Below are 19253 nucleotides of genomic sequence, written 5' to 3'. Positions count from 1 at the left end.
GGACACTCTAGATTTAATCTCAAAATAATATAAAACCTTAGGAAAATGCAAAAACTAAAAAAAATAATTTCATGCAAGCAGGCAGCATAGTAACTGAACTGAGGACTTCAGGGGACCAAAGACAGAAATGATTACACTCAAGATCTGTGAAGCTGGGGGCACCTGGGTGGCTCAGCGGTTGAGCATCTGCCTTTGACTCAGGTCGGGATCCTGGGATCCTGGGATCAAGTCCCACATCAGGATCCCCACAGGGAGCCTGCTTCTCCCTCTGCCTGTGTCTCTGCCTCTCTGTGTCTCTCATGAGTAAATAAATAAAATCTTAAAAAAAAAAAAAAGATCTGTGAGGCTTTGGGGTGTAAGAGTTGCAAGATGCCATGCAAAGAGTCTTGAATGTTGTTCTAAGGAGTGTAGATGCTACAGGGTGGATGAGCCATGCATGGATGTGAGCAAGACACAGGACTGCGTTTTGGGAAGATCATTTTTTTGCAGTGTCTTTTGGAGGAGGTGCTCTGACTTTATAACAACATCTCCCAGGTCACTGATTTTCATTTTATTTTATTTTTTTCATTTTAATGGTTTTTATTTGGGATTGGTGAGGAGGCTGACCTCACTCCCATAGCTCTGTGCCTGGGAATATAATACTTTGTGGCTATTCCTGGGGCTGTTCACCCATAGTGTGGGTGACCCACTCATGGGCCTCTCAGGATATAATAGTACCATTAGAGCAGAGCCAGGCTCCTGGCATGGGACAGCTTCCAAAATTCCACGACACCCAGTCCTTGCCTCTGAGATGTTTGAAGCAAGAGACTGAATTTCCTACATCATCCTGAGGTTACAAGATGCTTGAAGTTATGCGGGAAAATCTGGGGCATCTGCCTCTTGAAATCAGAGGCTTTAGGGTTCTCCTACAGATTATCTAGACCAACCTCCTATCAGATTCTCCGATCCTTCTAGTAGTAGAGGACTTACTACTTCTCCTCAGGGCCCACATAAGTCATGTCCAAACTAAACAGCCCTGACCCCTCCTGTTGTAAGTCACACGGCCAGTGCAGAGCATGAGGGCAAAATTTAAAGTGTTGTTAAAAACCTCAGTCATTAAGGAGAAAAGTATTATAATGCAATATTTTTTAAAAATCAAAATTAACATGCAAAAAAAATCCACAATGGGGGACGCCTGGGTGGCTCAGCGGTTGAGCATCTGCCTTTGGCTCAGGTCATGATCCTGGGGTCCTGGGATCCAGTCTCACATTGGGCTTCCCTTAGGGAGCCTGCTTCTCCCTCTGCCTGTATCTCTGCCTCTCTGTGTCTCTAATAAATAAATAAAATCTTAAAAAAAAAAAAAAAAGATTCACAGGACTGGGATTAGGGTGAACCAAGGGATTTTAATCCCACAATTGCAAGACTGGATCTTGTCTTTATTTAAAATTATTCATCATGTTTTTGTTTTTGTTTTTGTTTTTTGCATTCGTTTTGATTTTTTTTAAATATCATTGATTTGGATGCCTGAGGTATTTGGCCCCCTGTTCAATTACACACCTTGCTTGCCTCCCGCGGGTCCTGGCCCTGAACAGGTTGTGTTTATCAAGCTCCTTCCATGCTCAGCCTGTCCTCTACACATGCTCCGGTTTTTGTTTTGTTTTGTTTTGTTTTTGTTTTAAAGATTTTATTTATTTACTCATGAGAGACACAGAGAGACACACACACACACACACACACACACACACACACACAGGCAGAGGGAGAAGTAGGCTCCCTGTGGGGAGTCCAATGCAGGACTAGATCCCGGGGTCCCAGGACCACGACCTGAGCCAAAGGCAGACACTCAACCACCATGCCAGCCAGGTGCCCCTTCACGTGCTATGGTTGCATGCTCTTTTCCTGGGGCGTGGGGCCTGCAGTTGAATAAAACATTCTTATTTGTAGTCTGACCACAGCCTAGTTCCCCAACTAATCTCCAAGAGTCTATGGTCAAAGGAAGGTCAAGAGACGTGGGAAATGGTTCTTGAATTTGAATTTGTGCCATACATGACTCCTGGGGACTGTGGTCAGCCTTCATGGGCTGCTGAGCTGAGGCCTAGATTTTGGGGTCCATCAGTGTCCGTGAAGACAAGCAGACACTTGTAGAATCCAGTCAGTGAGCTCTTGCCATCCTTCCTTAGGAAAGCTAAGCAGCAGAAATGGGAAGGGACACACCCAAGATTTTTGTAGTTGGTTAAATAGCAACCCCTAAAAAGATATGCCAGTGTCCTAACCCTTGGAAGCCGTGAATGTGACCCGATTTGGAAAAAGCGTCTTTGCAGATGTAATTAATTTAGGGATCTTGAGATAAGATCATCCTGGACTGCCCGGGTAAACCCTAAATCCAATGGCGAGGGTCTTCTAAGAGAAAGTTAGAGGGAGGGGCACCTGGGTGGCTCAGCCAGCTAGGCGTCTGCTTTCTGCTCAGGTCATGAACTCAAGGTCCTAGGATGAGCCCCGTGTCAGGCTCCTTGCTCAGCGGGGAGTCTGCTTCTCCCTCTCCCTCTGCCCCACCCCCTGCTTGTGTTCTCTTTCTCTCTCCCTCTCAAATAAATGAATAAAATCTTTTAACAAAAGAGAGAAAGGCAGGGGGAGATTTGCCACATGGTGATGGTCATATGATGGCACAGACAGAAACTAGAGTGATACGTCCACAAGAAAAAGAAAGCTAGGGATTGCTGGCAGCCATCAGGAACGAGGAGAGAAGCATGGTATAGATTCTCCCTAAGAGCCCCCGGAGGGAACCAGCCCCCCGACACTTTAATTGCAGACTCCTGGCCTCCAGAACCGGGAAAGAATAAACTTCTGTTATTTCGAGCCACCCGCATTTGTGGAAGTTTGTTATGGCAGCCCTAGGAAACTAATACAGTCACCCAGAGGGTCAGGGACAGCTCCAGGACCTGAAGCCAGGACTGCTGATTCCCTACCCAGAACTCCTTCCCCCTCAAAGTCTCCCCGCAAGACTTGTGACAAGCTTAGAACAGAATGCACCCAAATCAGCCCTTTCTGTCTCAGTGGGGTCACTGCCAGTAGGTGACATAACAGAAGAGTGTGGGTCTGGTGATCAAGAGATCTGGCACAAATCCTGGTATTCCCACCAATTAATCTACCTCCACAGCTAGTCCTTCTCACCCCACCCCCACCCCAGCCTCAGTTTCCCAAATGAAAATGAGAGATTTGGACCAGCTAACTCCTGGGGTCCTTTCGCATCTACGTTCTCTGGCTCTGTGTAAATACAGTACTGGGTTCTTACAGTGAGCTGTGTGACATGGTCATAATGTTAAATCTTGGAATCCCCAGAATAAAGGTGACTCATGGCAGAGAAAGGTGCAGAATCAGACAAAACAGTGGCCCCTCTTGGACTGCGTTCTCTGAGGTTCCCCCTTCCATACACCTGTTGCCAGTCCTGCCAGCCCAACCCTTTCATGGGCGCCCAAGAGAGTTCTGGTAGGAGGAATAATAAGGTAATGGGACTCCAGAGGATATTCATCTGTCTCTTCCTCTTGGAATTTCCAGTGATGGGATAAGTGCAGACCTTCAGGCTTCCCTGAGCACATCCAGAGTTTGGTCTTCTGGAACCTCATGAGGACAGTCTCTGGGCACTGGCTTTGGCTCTACTGTCGGGCTCGTTCTCCTCACTGAGATTCCCCATTACCACTCTGCTCCCCCATAGGAACTCTTTGACATTGGTGATTTCCATTGTCAGCTTTCACTTTTCAGAGTCCTCTTAGGTTTGTTTCCATTGTGAGCATTTACCACTCTAGCCAGGTTCCTCTGGTGATGGCTCAGCCTCTCTGGACATTTTCCCCATTTTCCCACTGAGACACAGAGCTGAACCCAAGCACCAGATAGAGATGTTCACAAAACCCTGGAATCACTGGGGACCTCAGAGGTGGCCCAACCCCCCAATCAAATGCACAGGTTCATTTTTTAGAAGAGTTTTGTAATGTTTTCTGACTAGAGGCTTCTGCAACCACCCATGACTATTGATTCAAGATGGCAGAAGTGAAAGAAACACCAATCAAGTGAGTCCTCAATGTAGAGCCAATGACCTAGGAAAAATTGCATCCATCCCATTGTCACTGCCGTGTGAGCTCCCTGACAAAAAATGTAGAACTTTTAGAGAAGCTCTGGGCTCTAGAGAAGAGGAAGGGAAGGGGTCGTGGAAAAGCAGGCATACTCCCTGGAGAGGTAATCCTTCACAATGCCAATGCCTCTGCCCCCCACCTTCCCCACGAGGCTCTTGTTCCCTACTGCTGCCCTGGGAATTCAATGGGGGACAAGTAGTGTAGCAGAGGAACATGGGATCCGGAGGAAGAGTATGATAGCCCATGGAGGATCATAAGTAATAAGGGCACTCACTAGATTTGAATTTTGGCCACCACTTCCCAACTGGGAGACTCTGAAAGATGACTAGTCATCCATACCAACATCCCTGGCCCCCCAGTCTACCTCAGTAACACAACTCTGGTTTTTAAGTAGGTATGTTGCCATGCAGCTGAAAGGGACATGTAGTTAGATAAGGCCAGGATTCTAAGTCTGGCCAAGGAATATAAGTAGGAGTGTTATATGGGACTTCTGGAAGACTCCTTTAAGAAGAGAGCTTGGCCTTCTCTTCCCTTCTCCTTTCTGTTGGCTGGAATATGGATGGGATGGCTAGATCCCATCTTGGATTAAGAAGTGACCATGAGAAGGAAACCTCATTCTAGGGTAGTGTTGCATACAGATGGGAGCTGGGTCCCTGATTACACTGTGGAGCTGCCATAGCAGCCATGCCCTGCCTACACATGGACATCTTTTACATGAGAGAAAAATAAATTATCTCTAAGTCACTGATAATTATTTACTGCTATATACAGCTAAATCAGGTGACATAGTGATAGTGATACAATGACATTGGGCAAGGCATTTGACCTTTTGGAAATTGTTTTTTTTTTTTCAATACTGGGATAATAATATCTCGTTTATAAGATTTATAAGGATTAGATAAAGTAAAGCAGAGAAAAGTATCTTATAGGGTGCCAAACACACAATAGGTGCTTGACAAATGTGCTTCTTTTCCTTTAGCACAGCAGCCTCAGAGCTGGAGAAAGGAGCAGTGAGTCAGTTTACACACACATATACACAAATCTGCCCTGGTTTGTTATTGGGATTTTACTGAATTTGTAGGTCGCTTTAGGAAAAATTGACTTACTAATAGTCTTCCAGTCCATGAATTTTGTATATCCCTACATTCACCAAGGTCATCTTGAATTTCTCTTAGAAATGTTTTATAATTTTCTGTCTGGAATTCTTGCACATACTGTGTTTGGTCTATTTCTAGGTATTTGATGTATTTTGGTGAATATATGTGCAAATTACTATTGGGTGCATACGTAGGGGTGGAATTTCTGAGTCACAGAGTATGCATATGTTCAGCTTGAGTAGACCCTGCCAAACAGATTTCTAAAGTGGTGGTACCAATTTACACACCCACCAGCAGTGATTGAGAGTTCCAGTTGGTTCACATGGTCACCAACATTTGGTATTGTCAGCTTTTTAATTTTAGCCAATCTAGTGGGTGTATAGTCGTATCTCATTTGAGTTTTAATTTACATTTCTCTGATGACTGATGAAGTTGAGTACCTTTCCGTATCTTTACTGGCCACTTTGATACCCTCTTTTACAAATTTCCTGTTCAAGTCTTTTGCCCATTTTTTTACTTGGATTCTCTGCCTGTTTCTCATTGATTTGTAGAAGTTCTTTTTAAATTTTGCACATGAATCTTTGGATGGTTATATGTATTATTTATATCTTCTCCCAGTCTTCCATTCTTGAACTTAAACTTTCACTCTCTTAATGATATACTTTGAAGAACAGAAGTTCCTAGTTTTAATGTAGTCCAGTTTGTCTTCTTTATGATTAGTATATCTGTGTTCTGTTTAAACATCTTCGCCCACCCACACTCATGGAAATATTTTCTATCTTATCTTTTAGAAGTTTTGTTTTCCCTTTCACATTTAGATATAGAATCCACAGGAAGTTGATTTTATGTATGATATGAGTTAAGATCTAGATTCATTTTCTGCCCATATGGATAACCAATTGATTCGGGACCATTATTAAAAAGTCCATCATCCTCACCATGCTCTCCCCATGCTATGGTGTCAATTTTGTCATAAATTAATCATTGTATATAGTATAAATCTATTCCTAGACTTTTCATTCTCTTCCAGTTGCATATCCACTAACCAATATAACTGTCTCAATAACTAAAACTTTATTATAAGACCTGATACCTAGTCGTGTAATCTTTCAACTTTGTTCTTATTAAGATTTCCCTGGATATTCCTGGCAATTCCTGTTGTCATTTTTCATTTAGATTTACTCACATATCTACACTTTCCATTTCTTTTCATTCCTTCCTGCATTTCTGTTCTTCTGTTTATGACACTTTCATTCTGCCCAAAGAGCCTTTATTTTACTGGGGGTTGGCTAGAGACCAATTCTCTCAGTTTCCAATTGTCTGAAATTTTCTTTTTTCATCTTTAACTTTGAGGTGTAGAATTCTAGCTAGCCATGATTTGTATTCTAGCTTCCATTGTTTCTATTAAGTCAGCTGCTTGATTTTTTGTTGCTCTTTTGGAGGTAATGTATCTTCTTTCCTCTAGCTGCTTTTAAGATTTTATCTATGCTCTGGTCTTCAGCAGTTTTACTGGGCTATACTGACCGTGAGGTTTTCTTTGGGTTTATCTTGATTGTAATTCACAGAGTTCATGCAACTTCATGAATCTGTGAATTGAAATGTGTTTGGAGAGATTCTACCATAATATCCCTTTAAATATTTTTCTGCTTATTCTCTCTTTCCTCACATTCCAAGACAACAATTATACGTATGCTAGACATTTTCAACATATTCCATATATCTCTTAGGTTTACTTCTTATTTTCTAGCCTTTTTTTCTGTGTTTCAGTCTGAATATTTATTGCTATTTACTACTACTACTACCCTTCTAGTTCATTAACCTGCCTTCTGCTGTGTCTAATATCCTGCTCCATCCATCTTATTGAGTTAATTTCAGTTGTCCTATTTTTCATTTTTAGACTCTGCTGTTTTCTTTTTTTCCTTCATAGCTTCTAGTTCTCTGGTAATATTCTGTATCTTTTCATCTATTTTTTGAACACATAAATATTCTTCTTTTATTTATTTTTTTTTTATAGATTTTACTTATTTATTCATGAGAAACACAGAAAGGAAAGAGAGAGAGGCAGAGACACAGACAAAGGGAGAAGCAGGCTCCATGCAAGGAGCCTGACATGGGACTCGATCCCGGGTCTCCACGATCACGCCCTGGGCTGAAGGCGGCGCTAAACCCCTGAGCCACTAGGGTTGCCCAATGTTCCTCTTTTAAAGTCATGTCTAATAACTTCAAGATTTGAATCATCTGTGGGTCTGTTTCTATTGTCTATTTTTCTTCTTTCCTTTATTCTTTCCTCCTTTATTCCCTTCCTCATTTTTTGCCTGCCTGCCTGCCTGCCTGCTTTCCTTCTTCTGTCCCTCCTTTTCTCTTCTTATTATTTGGTCCTATTTCCTGATATGCCTGTTAAATTTTATTGATATAATTGGAGATGAAAAAAAAATGTAGAGGCTACAGATGGCATTATCTTTCTTCAGAGAAGATTTCTTTCTCTCCAAGAAGGCAGTTAGACTAAGAAAAGATCACCTAATCCAATCAAGAACTGAGATGATTCCAGGCATGGTTTTGGTTTTTATAAGACCCGGCCTATTTTTGGTTTGCCCTTACTCCTAGTATTTATTCTTCATTGTTATTAGCTGAAATCCTGGGGTGTTTACTGGCCTTGGGGTTCAACTTCTTTCTTCCTAATACCGTGATACTCCAAACACTTCTTAATTTCTAAAGCCACTGCTTTTTCTTGGTTTCTCAGCCTCTTGCTTTATGCAGCTTGGTTATCATGAACTATTTCAAGTGCAAAGGCCAGTCTGAATACTGGGCTTACTTTTCTGTGCTTCGTTTTTCTCCAAGACCTTGGTGTTACAAGCCTTGCTACCCTGATAGCCTTGAACTGCAGTTTTTTTTATCTTCCCTTCCCTTTGGGATGGCTGAAAACTCTGATTCAGTGTTTTGTTTTCCTGCAACTAGCTTTCCTACTTACAAAGCATCAAATGCCCCAAGGGAGACAGCAAAGAATGCTGGACTCTTCTCAAAGCATTCTCTTCTCTTTAGCATCTTGATCCTCAAGTCCTAGATGTCCTGCTTGCTTTATGAAGCCTTTGAATAGCTATTTTTATATTTTTTTCTGCTTCTCTGAATGTTCTTCGTGGGAACTTTGGTCTGATATAAGCCATTTCATCACGATCAGAGTGGAAGTATGACCTGAGACTATTTTGCTTCAAAAGTAGAAAACAGCATGCCAGGCACAGGGCAGCATGCCACTGCCTTCAGCTCTTTGAGGGGCTGTTGTGTATAAGAGGGAACAGACATGATTACTGCAGCTCCACAAGGAGACACTGCATGCAGAATACAGGTCATAGGGAGGTGCTGGAGATGCTGTATCCAGAACACTAGTCTCCTAGACAGCAAGCACTTCTTAAGTGGAAATTCTTCCTGAAGAGAGAGTTAGCTTCTCCGCACTGAAGGATTCTAAGATGGAGCTCAGCAAGTATCTGGAAATTGCTATTGAGAAGATCCAGTAATCGGATTGTAGGAGGGACTTAATCAGTAGTAACCTATTTATATAGTCTTGAGATCTTGGGAGGTTTATAGAAATACAGATTCTTAAAAATATCCCATAGGCATACTGAATCAAAATGTAGGGCTCTGGCATCTGCATTTAACAAGGTCCCCAGGTGATCCACAAACTGGGGTATAGACACAAAGAGATTAAATACTCCCTAGTGTAGCTCCCAAGTGAGACTCTGGGATCCCCAAATCCCACAGGGGATGCCAGAGAGAAACTCTCCTAGTTTTTCCACTCTGAGGGTGACAGCTGGAGATGTGGAAGAGGATGAGTTCTTCACCCTCTGCTGTGTTCTGTCCATGAGGCTCCTCTCTCTCAGAAAGCAGGACTCTGCTTGGTTCTGCTGGAATGACAGACCCATAAGGTTTAGTCACATTGTGGGTTAGCAAGCTTGTGTGGGCTAGCCTAGGAGCCTAACCACTATTTATAACATAGTTTCTGTGGAAAAATATGTTCCAAGTTTCAACAACTGCCTTTCAAAAATATGCTGGAGCACAACCTGTCAGTAATTGGGACTATCTATATAAAGTTATTTTCTCAGAAACTTTTAGCATCTCATGATAAACCTGACCTCAGAGAATGAGTAATTAATCAGCCTTCAGTGTCAGCTCTACAATGGAAGAAATTCTTCTGCCCTGAATAATCGGAGGCCGGCTTGAAGAGCAACTACTACTTTTTCTCAGACAATTTGTGAGAGTGTTTCTTCCTGCTGTCATTGTTTTGCCCAAGGGAGATTGGTGCTGGCTTCACCTGGGAAGTGATGAATGGCCTGGGATATAATGTGGTAGCAATGTCTTCAACTCGGTGCTTGCTAAGACAGTGACAATGAGGTCACCTTTCCGGGCTTAGTTACACCTGTCCCATTCCAAGGACTCTTCCCACAGAAATGAGGTCAGCAGCCATATTTCCAGTGTTCTTCACTTGAGGGATGAAGGACAGTGTTGTGAGATAGAAAGATATGGATTTGTAAGTACATATGTAAAAAGTGCACACAGGGGCTTGTGTTTGCTCCAAGCTCAAGTTGAATAAATGATATGATTTTGTGCCCCCTGCTGTCTCCACAAAAAAATGACCCCAATAAACAACATTAAGGAAGTTAAAAAATTATACTCATTTATCCCTTGGTGAGAGCACACTGAGAATGTTCGCCTCAGGTCTGGACTCCTGACTTTAAAAGGGTCATAGAAACCTTGAAGGATGACCCAGGGGCATTTTCTGGTAGGGAAGAGGTCTGGAAACATCATCTGAATATAATTATTAGATTGAACAAACAGGACTCAAATATAGACACCACCAGCCCCGGATGCCTTTGTATCCATCTGAGCAAGTTCACAGGATCAAAATCCAAGAGAGAAGTCAGAGGGGCCTCATGACTTTGATGCTTAAAGCAATTAGAAAAAACAAATCCAATTTATAATTTATAATACTTTTAACATAGCCAGTAGCTAAATTAATAACCAGAATTAGACCCAAATCATATTTAAAAATCAAAGAAAATATATAGCCAAATAGTAAAGGATGGAATAATAACAAGAATGCATTTAAACAAAACATTAAAAGGTGTGACTATCACCATAGCAATATTGAATAAAAAATAAATGCACCTAAAAAAAAAAAAAGAAAAAGAAAGAAATGCACCTAAGAAGTAAAAATTGCCTATTGGTATTTGAAAGGAGCTCACTCTAATGGGTAGTCAGAAAGCTGCACATCAAAATTAAAAGAGGATATGCTCTTTTACTTACCCTAATAAACTGCTGGTTTTTAAAATTGTGAAATTCATTGTTGTCAAAGATGCAGAGAAATGGGTACTTTCATACCCAGTGGGATTTTAATTTCTCATATTTGGGGAGAATATTCTGGCTGAAGTATGGGTGAATCGTGTTTAAGTTTGTTATACTCTTTGCCTCAGCAATTATACTTCTGGGAATTTATTCTGAAAATATAAGTACCAGTATGTGTTCAGAAAGTTTAGATACAAGGATGCTCTTCGCATCCAAATTCGAGACATCCTAACTGCCCAATAATTGGGGATTGGTTAAGGAAGTAAGGTAGGGCCTGCACGCTCTGGAGGACCGTTGACCCCTGCCAGCACAGATGTCGGCACAATCTTGGCTCTTCGGGGCGTCCTGGGTTAGCAGCCACACCAGCCGCGCTGGGTGGCTGGATTGGGCAAGCCACCTTTACTGTTAGTAACAGTGGGTAGCATACTATATCCTGGACACCAGACTGGGTGCCTTGCATGCTTCATGTCACTGAATCCTCATGACCACCCAGCAAGAGAGGACATAGAAACCTGCAGGAGAGGGGACTTCGCCCCAGGTCACAGCAAACCCAGAGCCAGAGATGGAGGGCAGGGCTGCCTGCTTCCAAATCCTCTGTCCTGACTACTGTGCCAGGGTCCTACCTATGTTGCCAAGAGGAAACTTCTAGATCACCTGATCCCACTTTCTCATTTTTCAAATGGAGACATTGAGGATTATCAAGGATCTCTGTAGGTATTGCCATGGGTGATCAAGACAGAAAACATCTTGACCCCACAGAGCTTAATTCTAGCTGTTGAGGCATAGGGAGCAGGGAAGAAGGGAGGGCTGGAACAGACAAGAGGCAAATGATCACATAAGTAGAACCATTACTGGATATGAAAAGGGCAGTAAAGAAGATCAAACCAGTGGATGGAGAATGAGGGGTGTTTAGAAAGGGTGTGTCAGGGAAGCCACCCCTGTGAAGTGACAAGTGTTGATGTCTGAATGCTGAGAATATCATACAAAGAGCTGGGGAAGCTTTCTGGCAGAGGAAACAGCTGGTGCAAGAGCCCTGAGGTCCCAACCAACTTGATGTGATCAAAGGACCCAAGAGGTCTAAGTTAGAGAGTGTGCCTCATTATGGGCCCTTCAGCCCTTGTGCTCCGTGAAGAGGAGTAAAAGGGTGGAGGGCAGAAAGCAGGCCCCACGGGAGCACATGAGGGTGGAGGGCTTGAGGGGGGCGTGAGGAGCAGCTCAAGGCTCTGGGCCAGGCTGGACATAGAAACGGTGCTGCCTCCTGGAAGAACCCTTGGATTTGAGGAGCTCCTGCTGTGTGTTTTGAGTGATGAACAAATGTGATGGCTGGACATGACGCATTTCCAAGGAAAACTGTCAACAGGAATGAGACCTGAGTCATCCAGTGGGAGCTGAAGCAAAAAAGGAGGGGGTGCTATTGCTGAGCCATCAGCATTCCTATGTGGTCAGGCGAAAAGCCTCTCCTAGAGTCCACAATTATACTTCTGGGAGGCCCTTGGCTGTCCCCAGGCACGAGTGAGTGTGACCCTGTCCTGCTAACACCTTGAACCATGGGCAACAGACTCACTCGGGCTCCAGCCATGAGACCCAGCCCTTGAGGGCTCAGCTTCACCACCCTCCTTGGACACCAGACGTGGCCCCAAACAATTGGGGGTGGTTTGCAAAAAGCAATTATGCCCTCAAAAGTCAAAAATTAAAGACGTAACAGAGATGGAATGGGACCAGTGTAGCTACACACACACACACACACACACACACACACACAAGCTGTGTAACCTTGGGCAAGTCTCTGGACCTCTCTGTGCCTCAGGCTGCAGGTGGGGGGGAGCATGTGTGACCAACTCTAAGAGCCCTTCCCAGTATAAACTGACAATGGTTTCTATATGTGATTTGTCCCCAAAGAGGGTTTTTCCAAAGACTTAGCTATAGGCTGATGACGTTTCTGACAGAGGAGTTCAGAAGTGACTTGAGAGGCCCATGGGAAGGTTAAGGGTGATGAGTTCTCCTGGGGTGGTATCCATTTGAATGTGTAAGCCTCAGCAATTGGAGTAAAAAGGTTTTCATTACTTTGTGGCCACAATCAGAATGTTAATATTACCAATGAAGTTCTTTTGTGAAATTCAGTTCAACAGGAGAAAAAACTTCTTTTTACAAAATGCTGAATTATTCACAGACCTTGCTTTATTACAGAAGAGGAAAGAAGAGGGAAACAGTATAGGGTCAGAACAGCCCTTACATCTGGGCACCTGGGACCAGCCCTAGGCCCCATGCTCTAGGAAGGCCTCAACTCAGGCTCCACAGGGCTCAGAATCCACAAGGCCACTGGGTCATGCCCCCCACCCCTGAGCTTGCACCCCCTCCCTCCTAAGAACTGGAACCACTTCCAGGGCCAGGGAGCTTCTTACCAGGGTCTGCACTCTTGAGATTGGGCTGTACCTCTGGGGTTGTTAAAGGTCTATGATGCTGGAAGGGGAGGAGGTGTGGACTGAGCTGGGCTACAGAGGTGTGCCCCACCGCAAAGCCAGCTCCCTCTATGCCTCTATCTCCAGCCTGAAGCTCCAAGGAGCCCCAAAATTCTGTATTCAAACTTGCCCTTCCAGATCATTAGGAAGGTATATTTATTATGATGGGGAGGCAAAAATATTTTACCGGGCGGTTTATTGGCTTGTCTATAATGTAAATATTTAGACATATGGAATGTGGTCCTCCACTGGTACTGTAGCTCCAAATCCTGCAAATATCAGAGGGAGGCCTAGTTAGGGTGCATTATTCCTTCACCTTAGCCTTCCTAGACAGCCAGGGTGCAAGTCTCAGCTTTGCCACTCACCAGCCATGTGATCCTGGGCAAGTCAACTTTCCTAAATCAATGTTCTCATCTGGAAAATGGAGACAATAACGGTACCTCACTGTATGAGGTCACTGTGTGGATTAAATGAGATAATGCCCATAAAGAGCCGGGCACCGTGCCTGACTCACTGTAAGCATCGGAGAGTGTTAGTTCTTGGCACCATGTGCCTGATGTCTCTGCCGGCTATAACCTGGTGTCCCCCCATCCCCCTGTTTTACAGACTCCACAGCAGTATGAGAGAGAGTACAACAACAAGCGGTCGGGCGTGGGGCCCAGCAAGTTCCATGGGTACGCCTACGATGGCATCTGGGTCATCGCCAAGACGCTGCAGAGGGCCATGGAGACACTGCACGCCAGCAGTCGGCACCAGCGGATCCAGGATTTCAACTACACGGACCACACGCTGGGCAGGATCATCCTCAATGCCATGAATGAGACCAACTTCTTCGGGGTCACGGTCAGTCCCATGGCCCAGACTCCCCTTTCCTTCGGGCCCCTTGGTGATGTACAAGGCAACGGGGGCTGAGTCACACACCCTTTGATACTAGATCCATTTTCTCCAGTCATTGAGATAACTTCCTGTGGGTTGTAGGATTGCGGGGCTGCCAAAATGAGGGACAGGTTCAGGGATACTCTGACACGCTGGGGAAATGCTTCTCTGCGGCTCATGGACTGCAAAGGGCACAGTGAGCTGACTGTTCACAGAGCAGTTGAAATTCACCAGCTGGGGGATGGGGGCAGCAAGAGGCCTGGACCCAAAGTCAGGTTCAAATCCTGGGTCTTTCAAGGTACCTTCTCCAAACCATAGAGTTTTCATTCCCAACATGGAAATAGTACCTATTATAAAGGTATAAAGATTGACCATTACAAAGTAAAAACTGCTAATATTTGTTGAGCAGGCTACTTGCTCTGAGCCTTGAGAGATGAGGATAATAACATAGGACTTGCAAAGAAGTTGGGAAAAGCGTTGATAATAATTGTTAACATTTCCTTAATGACTATTATGTGCTACATACTTCGCTAAGCACTTCATGTAGGTTGGCTATAAGAATGTATGCCCAACGCTAGGCCCAGAGTAGGCTCTCAATACATGCTAGGATTGCTGGTGTTAATAATGATCCCGTTGCATCCGTATGCCATCCGCAGGAAGTAGATGCTGTTATTATCACTATTAGAGGTGAGGAGCCTGGAGCTCAGAGCATTTACATTCTCCGGCCAATCAGAGGTAGAACTGGGATTTGAACTTGCGTCTAGCTCTTAAATGCTGCATTACACTACCTTCTGGTATTGGACGTAAGTGGCAGTTATATCTCGTGATGATGTGTTCGTCACTGACTCTGCTTCAGAATATAAGGAAAATTTGCCTAAAACATGGATTGAAATGGCTAAAATCCTGTCTTGTGTTCTAATTTAAAGAGTCAAGAGAAGTTAGTCTGTCTTGAGGTATTAAGAATTGTAGACAAGATGAGTCCATTGGTGCATTTCTTAAATGTTCACACTTCCTTTGTGTGCGCACACTCAGGCTTGCCGGTGGTTGGTCTGGTGGGCGGGGGCTGGTGCAGGTGAGGGTGTCAACAATGATGTGGATGCTGAGGTAGGTAAGATGGGCTCCCTGTCCTGGATCCTGTGGTCCAAATGAGGAGGCGAGAGCTGGACACCGATGATCATAAAAATTAAAAGGGCCCAGCACCATGGGAGAGAGCGTATAAGCCCAGAGGGGTGTCTGTGACCATGGATGAAAAAGGGAGCTTTTTGGCAGAGATAGCATTGTGCAGTGCCTTAGACATGCAGAGTGGGGGCCGGCAGTCTGGCCAGATGGAGCGTGGTGAGCGAGGGAGATATGCGTGAGTGTGTGCAGGGACAATTACTTTGTCGGGATAATTGGAAAGGAGGAGGATGAGGCTGGGAAGGTAAGTTGGGGCCCACTCCTGAAGGAACAAGCGAAGGAGGCTGGCCTTCATTTTACAGACCACCTATTCTCAAAGTGCTGGGTAGAAATGCACACTCCCCAGCCCGACCCCCCAGGACTCACAGACCCTCCAGGCGGTGCTAATGTGCTGGAGTTTGAGCGCAGCTGCTCCGGGTGGTGGGCAGCGGCTGAGGCTTCCTGAAAAGAAGTGGATCTCCAAAATCTCAGACCAGAGCCACTCTTAACCAGACAGTTCTTGGCCTCTGCTCCCACAGTTCAGATGCAAAGCCTCTGAATAGTTAGGGGCAATACCCCTGTTTATGGTGCAGCTTGGATTCAGACAATAAACAGCTTTCAAAAATTTGGTTTCCAAAAAAATGTTTTTGATCCTCAGAACCTCTTATAAAATCTCATGTGGTGCTGGTATATAACACAGATTGGAGAGAAGCTTCTCAGTTGAAAGGAGGAGCAGCCCAGGGCCCTACCTGTTCAGCCACTCACCCGCAGCCCCTGGGCCGCCCCCCAACCCCCTGCCCTCACTCCAACCCCGCAGAATGGCCCCACCAGGACCCCAGAGGTCCTCCCTCTTCTACACAGACTGAGCCTTGCAGAGGGTGAGACTCGCCTGTTCCACACCGGGAGCACTGTGGGCAGAGCAATCTCCAAATGTGGCTACACTTCCTCAGGTCGTCCTGCCACACTTTGCTTCTTATTTAATGGAAGGAATCCACAGTATCTCCAGCCCAAACAGCTGGATAGAGAGCTACAGAATCTAGGAAGCCTTCTGTGTCCCTCCTCATCCTAGCACTCGGCATTTTGCCCAGATGCCTGATGTATCTTGGTTGGAGATCATTTATAACCACTCTCAAGGGCTCCTTTTCATCTAAGCCAAATAATACGTAATCTCCACTTGATGAGCAATTAGATAAAACTGCCTGGACACTTTACACAACTTGAAGAGGAGTTTCTTTCTCATGAGAAATTTCTTGACACGTATTTATGCCCTCCCCGGTTTATAATAATTCAGCGGATGTCAGGATTCAAGGTGCTCTTCACAATCCTCAGATTCAACCCCCTGATGTTGTAGATGAGTATCTGAGGTCTGGAGAGGGCGTTTGCAAAGTCACACAGAGCAACAGTTTGGCAGAGCCAGGATGGTGTGGCTCATTGGGCCCTGTCCCTGCCACAGCAGGTGCACCACTTTTCTCATTGTGCACATTCCCCTTTACTGAAGAAAGGGATTAGGATAATGAAAGAATTCTACACTTTTTCCCCCTTCCTCCTAATCTCCTTTGTCACATATTAATATGTGCTTGTCACTGGGCTGTAGACAGGTTTCATTAAAATTGTCTTCTGATCAGAGAAGAAAGGACATCTTCTGACAAAATAAAAAGTGTCTCTGTGGTCCAAGGAGACCACAGAAGGCCAAGTTCAGCCATAAATAAAGAGTTGGAAAGGAAAGGAACAGGAGGCAGAAATAAATTGAAGCATTTTCTATTTGCTAAAGGGTTTTCATTATACGGCACACATGGTGTCCATTTTTCCACTCTCAGGCAGGCACTTTATTCTGGGTCACCCTCATTCAGCATGTTTACTATACGGAAAATCGTTTAAACACATTAAATTAATTATATCCGTGACTCAATTTCAATTGATTCAGTGTGCACACTCTCGTCTGGAAGCCAGGCCTGTGGTTCCTGGTTGGCATGTTAAAGAAGAGATTTCTTCCACGCATCCTAGATTGGGGACTCCGGCTTCAGCTTGGGCCCAGTTCTGTTTTATCTTCTTAGGAGCTCCTCCCAGGTACCCTTCTCAGGGAACACTGATATAGATTCTATATCCCCCTACCTTGCACACCTGATGTCCTGGGCAGGCGGGGGGAGGGGGGGGCGGGTCTTGCCTCCCTCTGCTTCCCTGAGGGTGCTCTTCTGATTTTTGGCCCTGTTATTAACCTCTTACCTCTCTATGGTCTGCAAATCTCAAAATGCTTTCCCACGTGGACATACCCTCTTCTGCCAAACGTGTGAACAGAAACTCAGGCTGGAGTTGGTGATTTAAGGTATCACAAGCCCAGAGCATTCTGAGAATCCCAGCTCTGCAGGTTTTGTCTAGGGCAACATTCCTAAACTTCTATATGTATAAGATGCTCCCAGGGAACTTTGTTAAAAATTCCAATTTCTCAGCCCTACCTAGAACTTCTGATCCAATGGTATTATGATAGGGCCAAGGAATTCACATTATTAACAAGTAGTCCTGGTGATTCTCAAATAATAACCCTGAGAATTGCTTGGGCTCTGATGGGCACGAGCACATGTGTAGACGTATGCACGCATGCACACATGTATACATGCACACATGTGTACAGGCACACACTTTTTGATTTTAGACCTGACAAATGTATTTGTTCCTACATTTATTCACTCCTTTAGTAGCCTCTGGGCTGGGTACTGGGATCTGGAAGCATAGAAAGGAATAATGTGTGGTCCCTCCCTGAAGAACTCCCTGCCCAGTGAGGGATATAGACAAGTAGATGAATAATTGTTGGTCACTATCCAAGGTCTGGCCAAAACCCTTGGAGGGAGGATTCCATTCACCTTATGGGAGTAAAGATCAGGGAGCTGTCCTCAATTTTCCTGCAGGTCAATAAACGAAACCCCATGTGTGGATAATTGCAAGGTGCCCCTGCTGTGCGTTCTCACCTGTGCCATGTGTTGGGTAGCAAGGATGCAATGCCAGGCTCCTCCATGCCCAGGACTGATGGTGATATACTATGATTTAACAGACTCCTCAAATTAGGTGTTCTTACCAAGGATACACTAAATTCATCGACAGGCTTATATCCATAACACTTCAAAACATGCTTGGGAACATGTGCTAAGTATCCAGGTAAAAAATCAAAGCCTTCATTTTCTTTGGGTGATCACTTTTTTAAAAAAGATTTTATGTATCTATCTGAGAGAAGGAAAAAGAGCATGACCAGGGGAAGGGGCAGAAGGAGAAGCAGACTCCCTGCTGAGCAGGAAGCCTGATGTGGGGCTGGATCCTAAGATCGTGACCTGAGCCGAAGGGAGATACTTAACCAACTGAGCCACCTAGGCGCCCCAGGTGATCACTTTAATTTTTTCCAGTTTCCAATCTCTTTAAACAAGGATGACATACCAGATCTCAAGTGGACAAATCCTTTGGGCATGTCACACCGAGATTCGATGGCTCTAACTTTCAGTATACCCCCTTTAGCAAATATTCCTTCATATTTGTCTCTTAAGATGACACCATATTTACTTCATAGTGCCTAGGATGGAAGCTAAATTAATATCTCATTTTACTCTATTATGAAAACATAATACATGTAACATTTTTCCTGGAAAGTTACTCAGGGCATGTACCAGGTTTGCATGGGGGCTATGAGGCTTCCAAGAGCGTTCAGCTATGGAGAAATTGAAAGAAGCTCCTGGGGAATATCTTTGATTGTAAGAAGAGGGCCCATTCTTTTTAAACTATTTCCTGTGATTGCCTCCTCACTCCCCGTGGACGGATCTAATGTAGAAACGATTCAAAGTTCCTCCAAATAATAGCCCCATTCTTCATTGTCTGCCCAGCCTCTCAACCAGCTGTGAGTCTGGACATCTCGGTGTAACATCTGTCGGGGGAGACCAGCAGCCTCAGGTTCAGGCATGTCACCTCTAATGGCAGTTATCTCTAATTGATCACATCGAGGAGGTGACGAAGAACTGCAGATGGTGATTTGCAGAGTTTATTGATCTATTTGCCTTTGTTGTTGGAAAACAGGAATCCAGCTTTTGCTGCTGGTGTGTCCCTGAAACTTCAAATCGTTATGCAAGATTTGTTTAAAAATATATATATATATATATATAGTCTCCACTAAGATTCAGATACAACCACTGTGCTCCCCCTACCAACATCTTACCTGGAAAGAGGGCATCACAGAGTAAACTCGGTTC

The 19253-nt window shown here is 44.4% G+C and overlaps 1 protein-coding gene across 1 annotated transcript in view; it reads left to right on the top strand.

Moving 5' to 3' along the window:
* Positions 1 to 19253, top strand: part of GABBR2 (gamma-aminobutyric acid type B receptor subunit 2) — a 348641-nt gene that overhangs the window by 196776 nt on the left and 132612 nt on the right. Inside the window, exon 7 of the mRNA XM_025432171.3 lies at positions 13603 to 13839. Within this exon, the coding sequence (XP_025287956.1) occupies positions 13603 to 13839 (237 nt within the window). The remainder of the gene's footprint in view (positions 1 to 13602; positions 13840 to 19253) is intronic.

The sequence above is a fragment of the Canis lupus genome, chromosome 11 (genome assembly GCF_003254725.2).
Source record: "Canis lupus dingo isolate Sandy chromosome 11, ASM325472v2, whole genome shotgun sequence".
Lineage (NCBI taxonomy): Eukaryota > Metazoa > Chordata > Mammalia > Carnivora > Canidae > Canis > Canis lupus.
The sequence above is the reverse complement of the archived record's forward strand: the minus strand, read 5'-3'. Positions and strand labels throughout refer to the sequence as shown.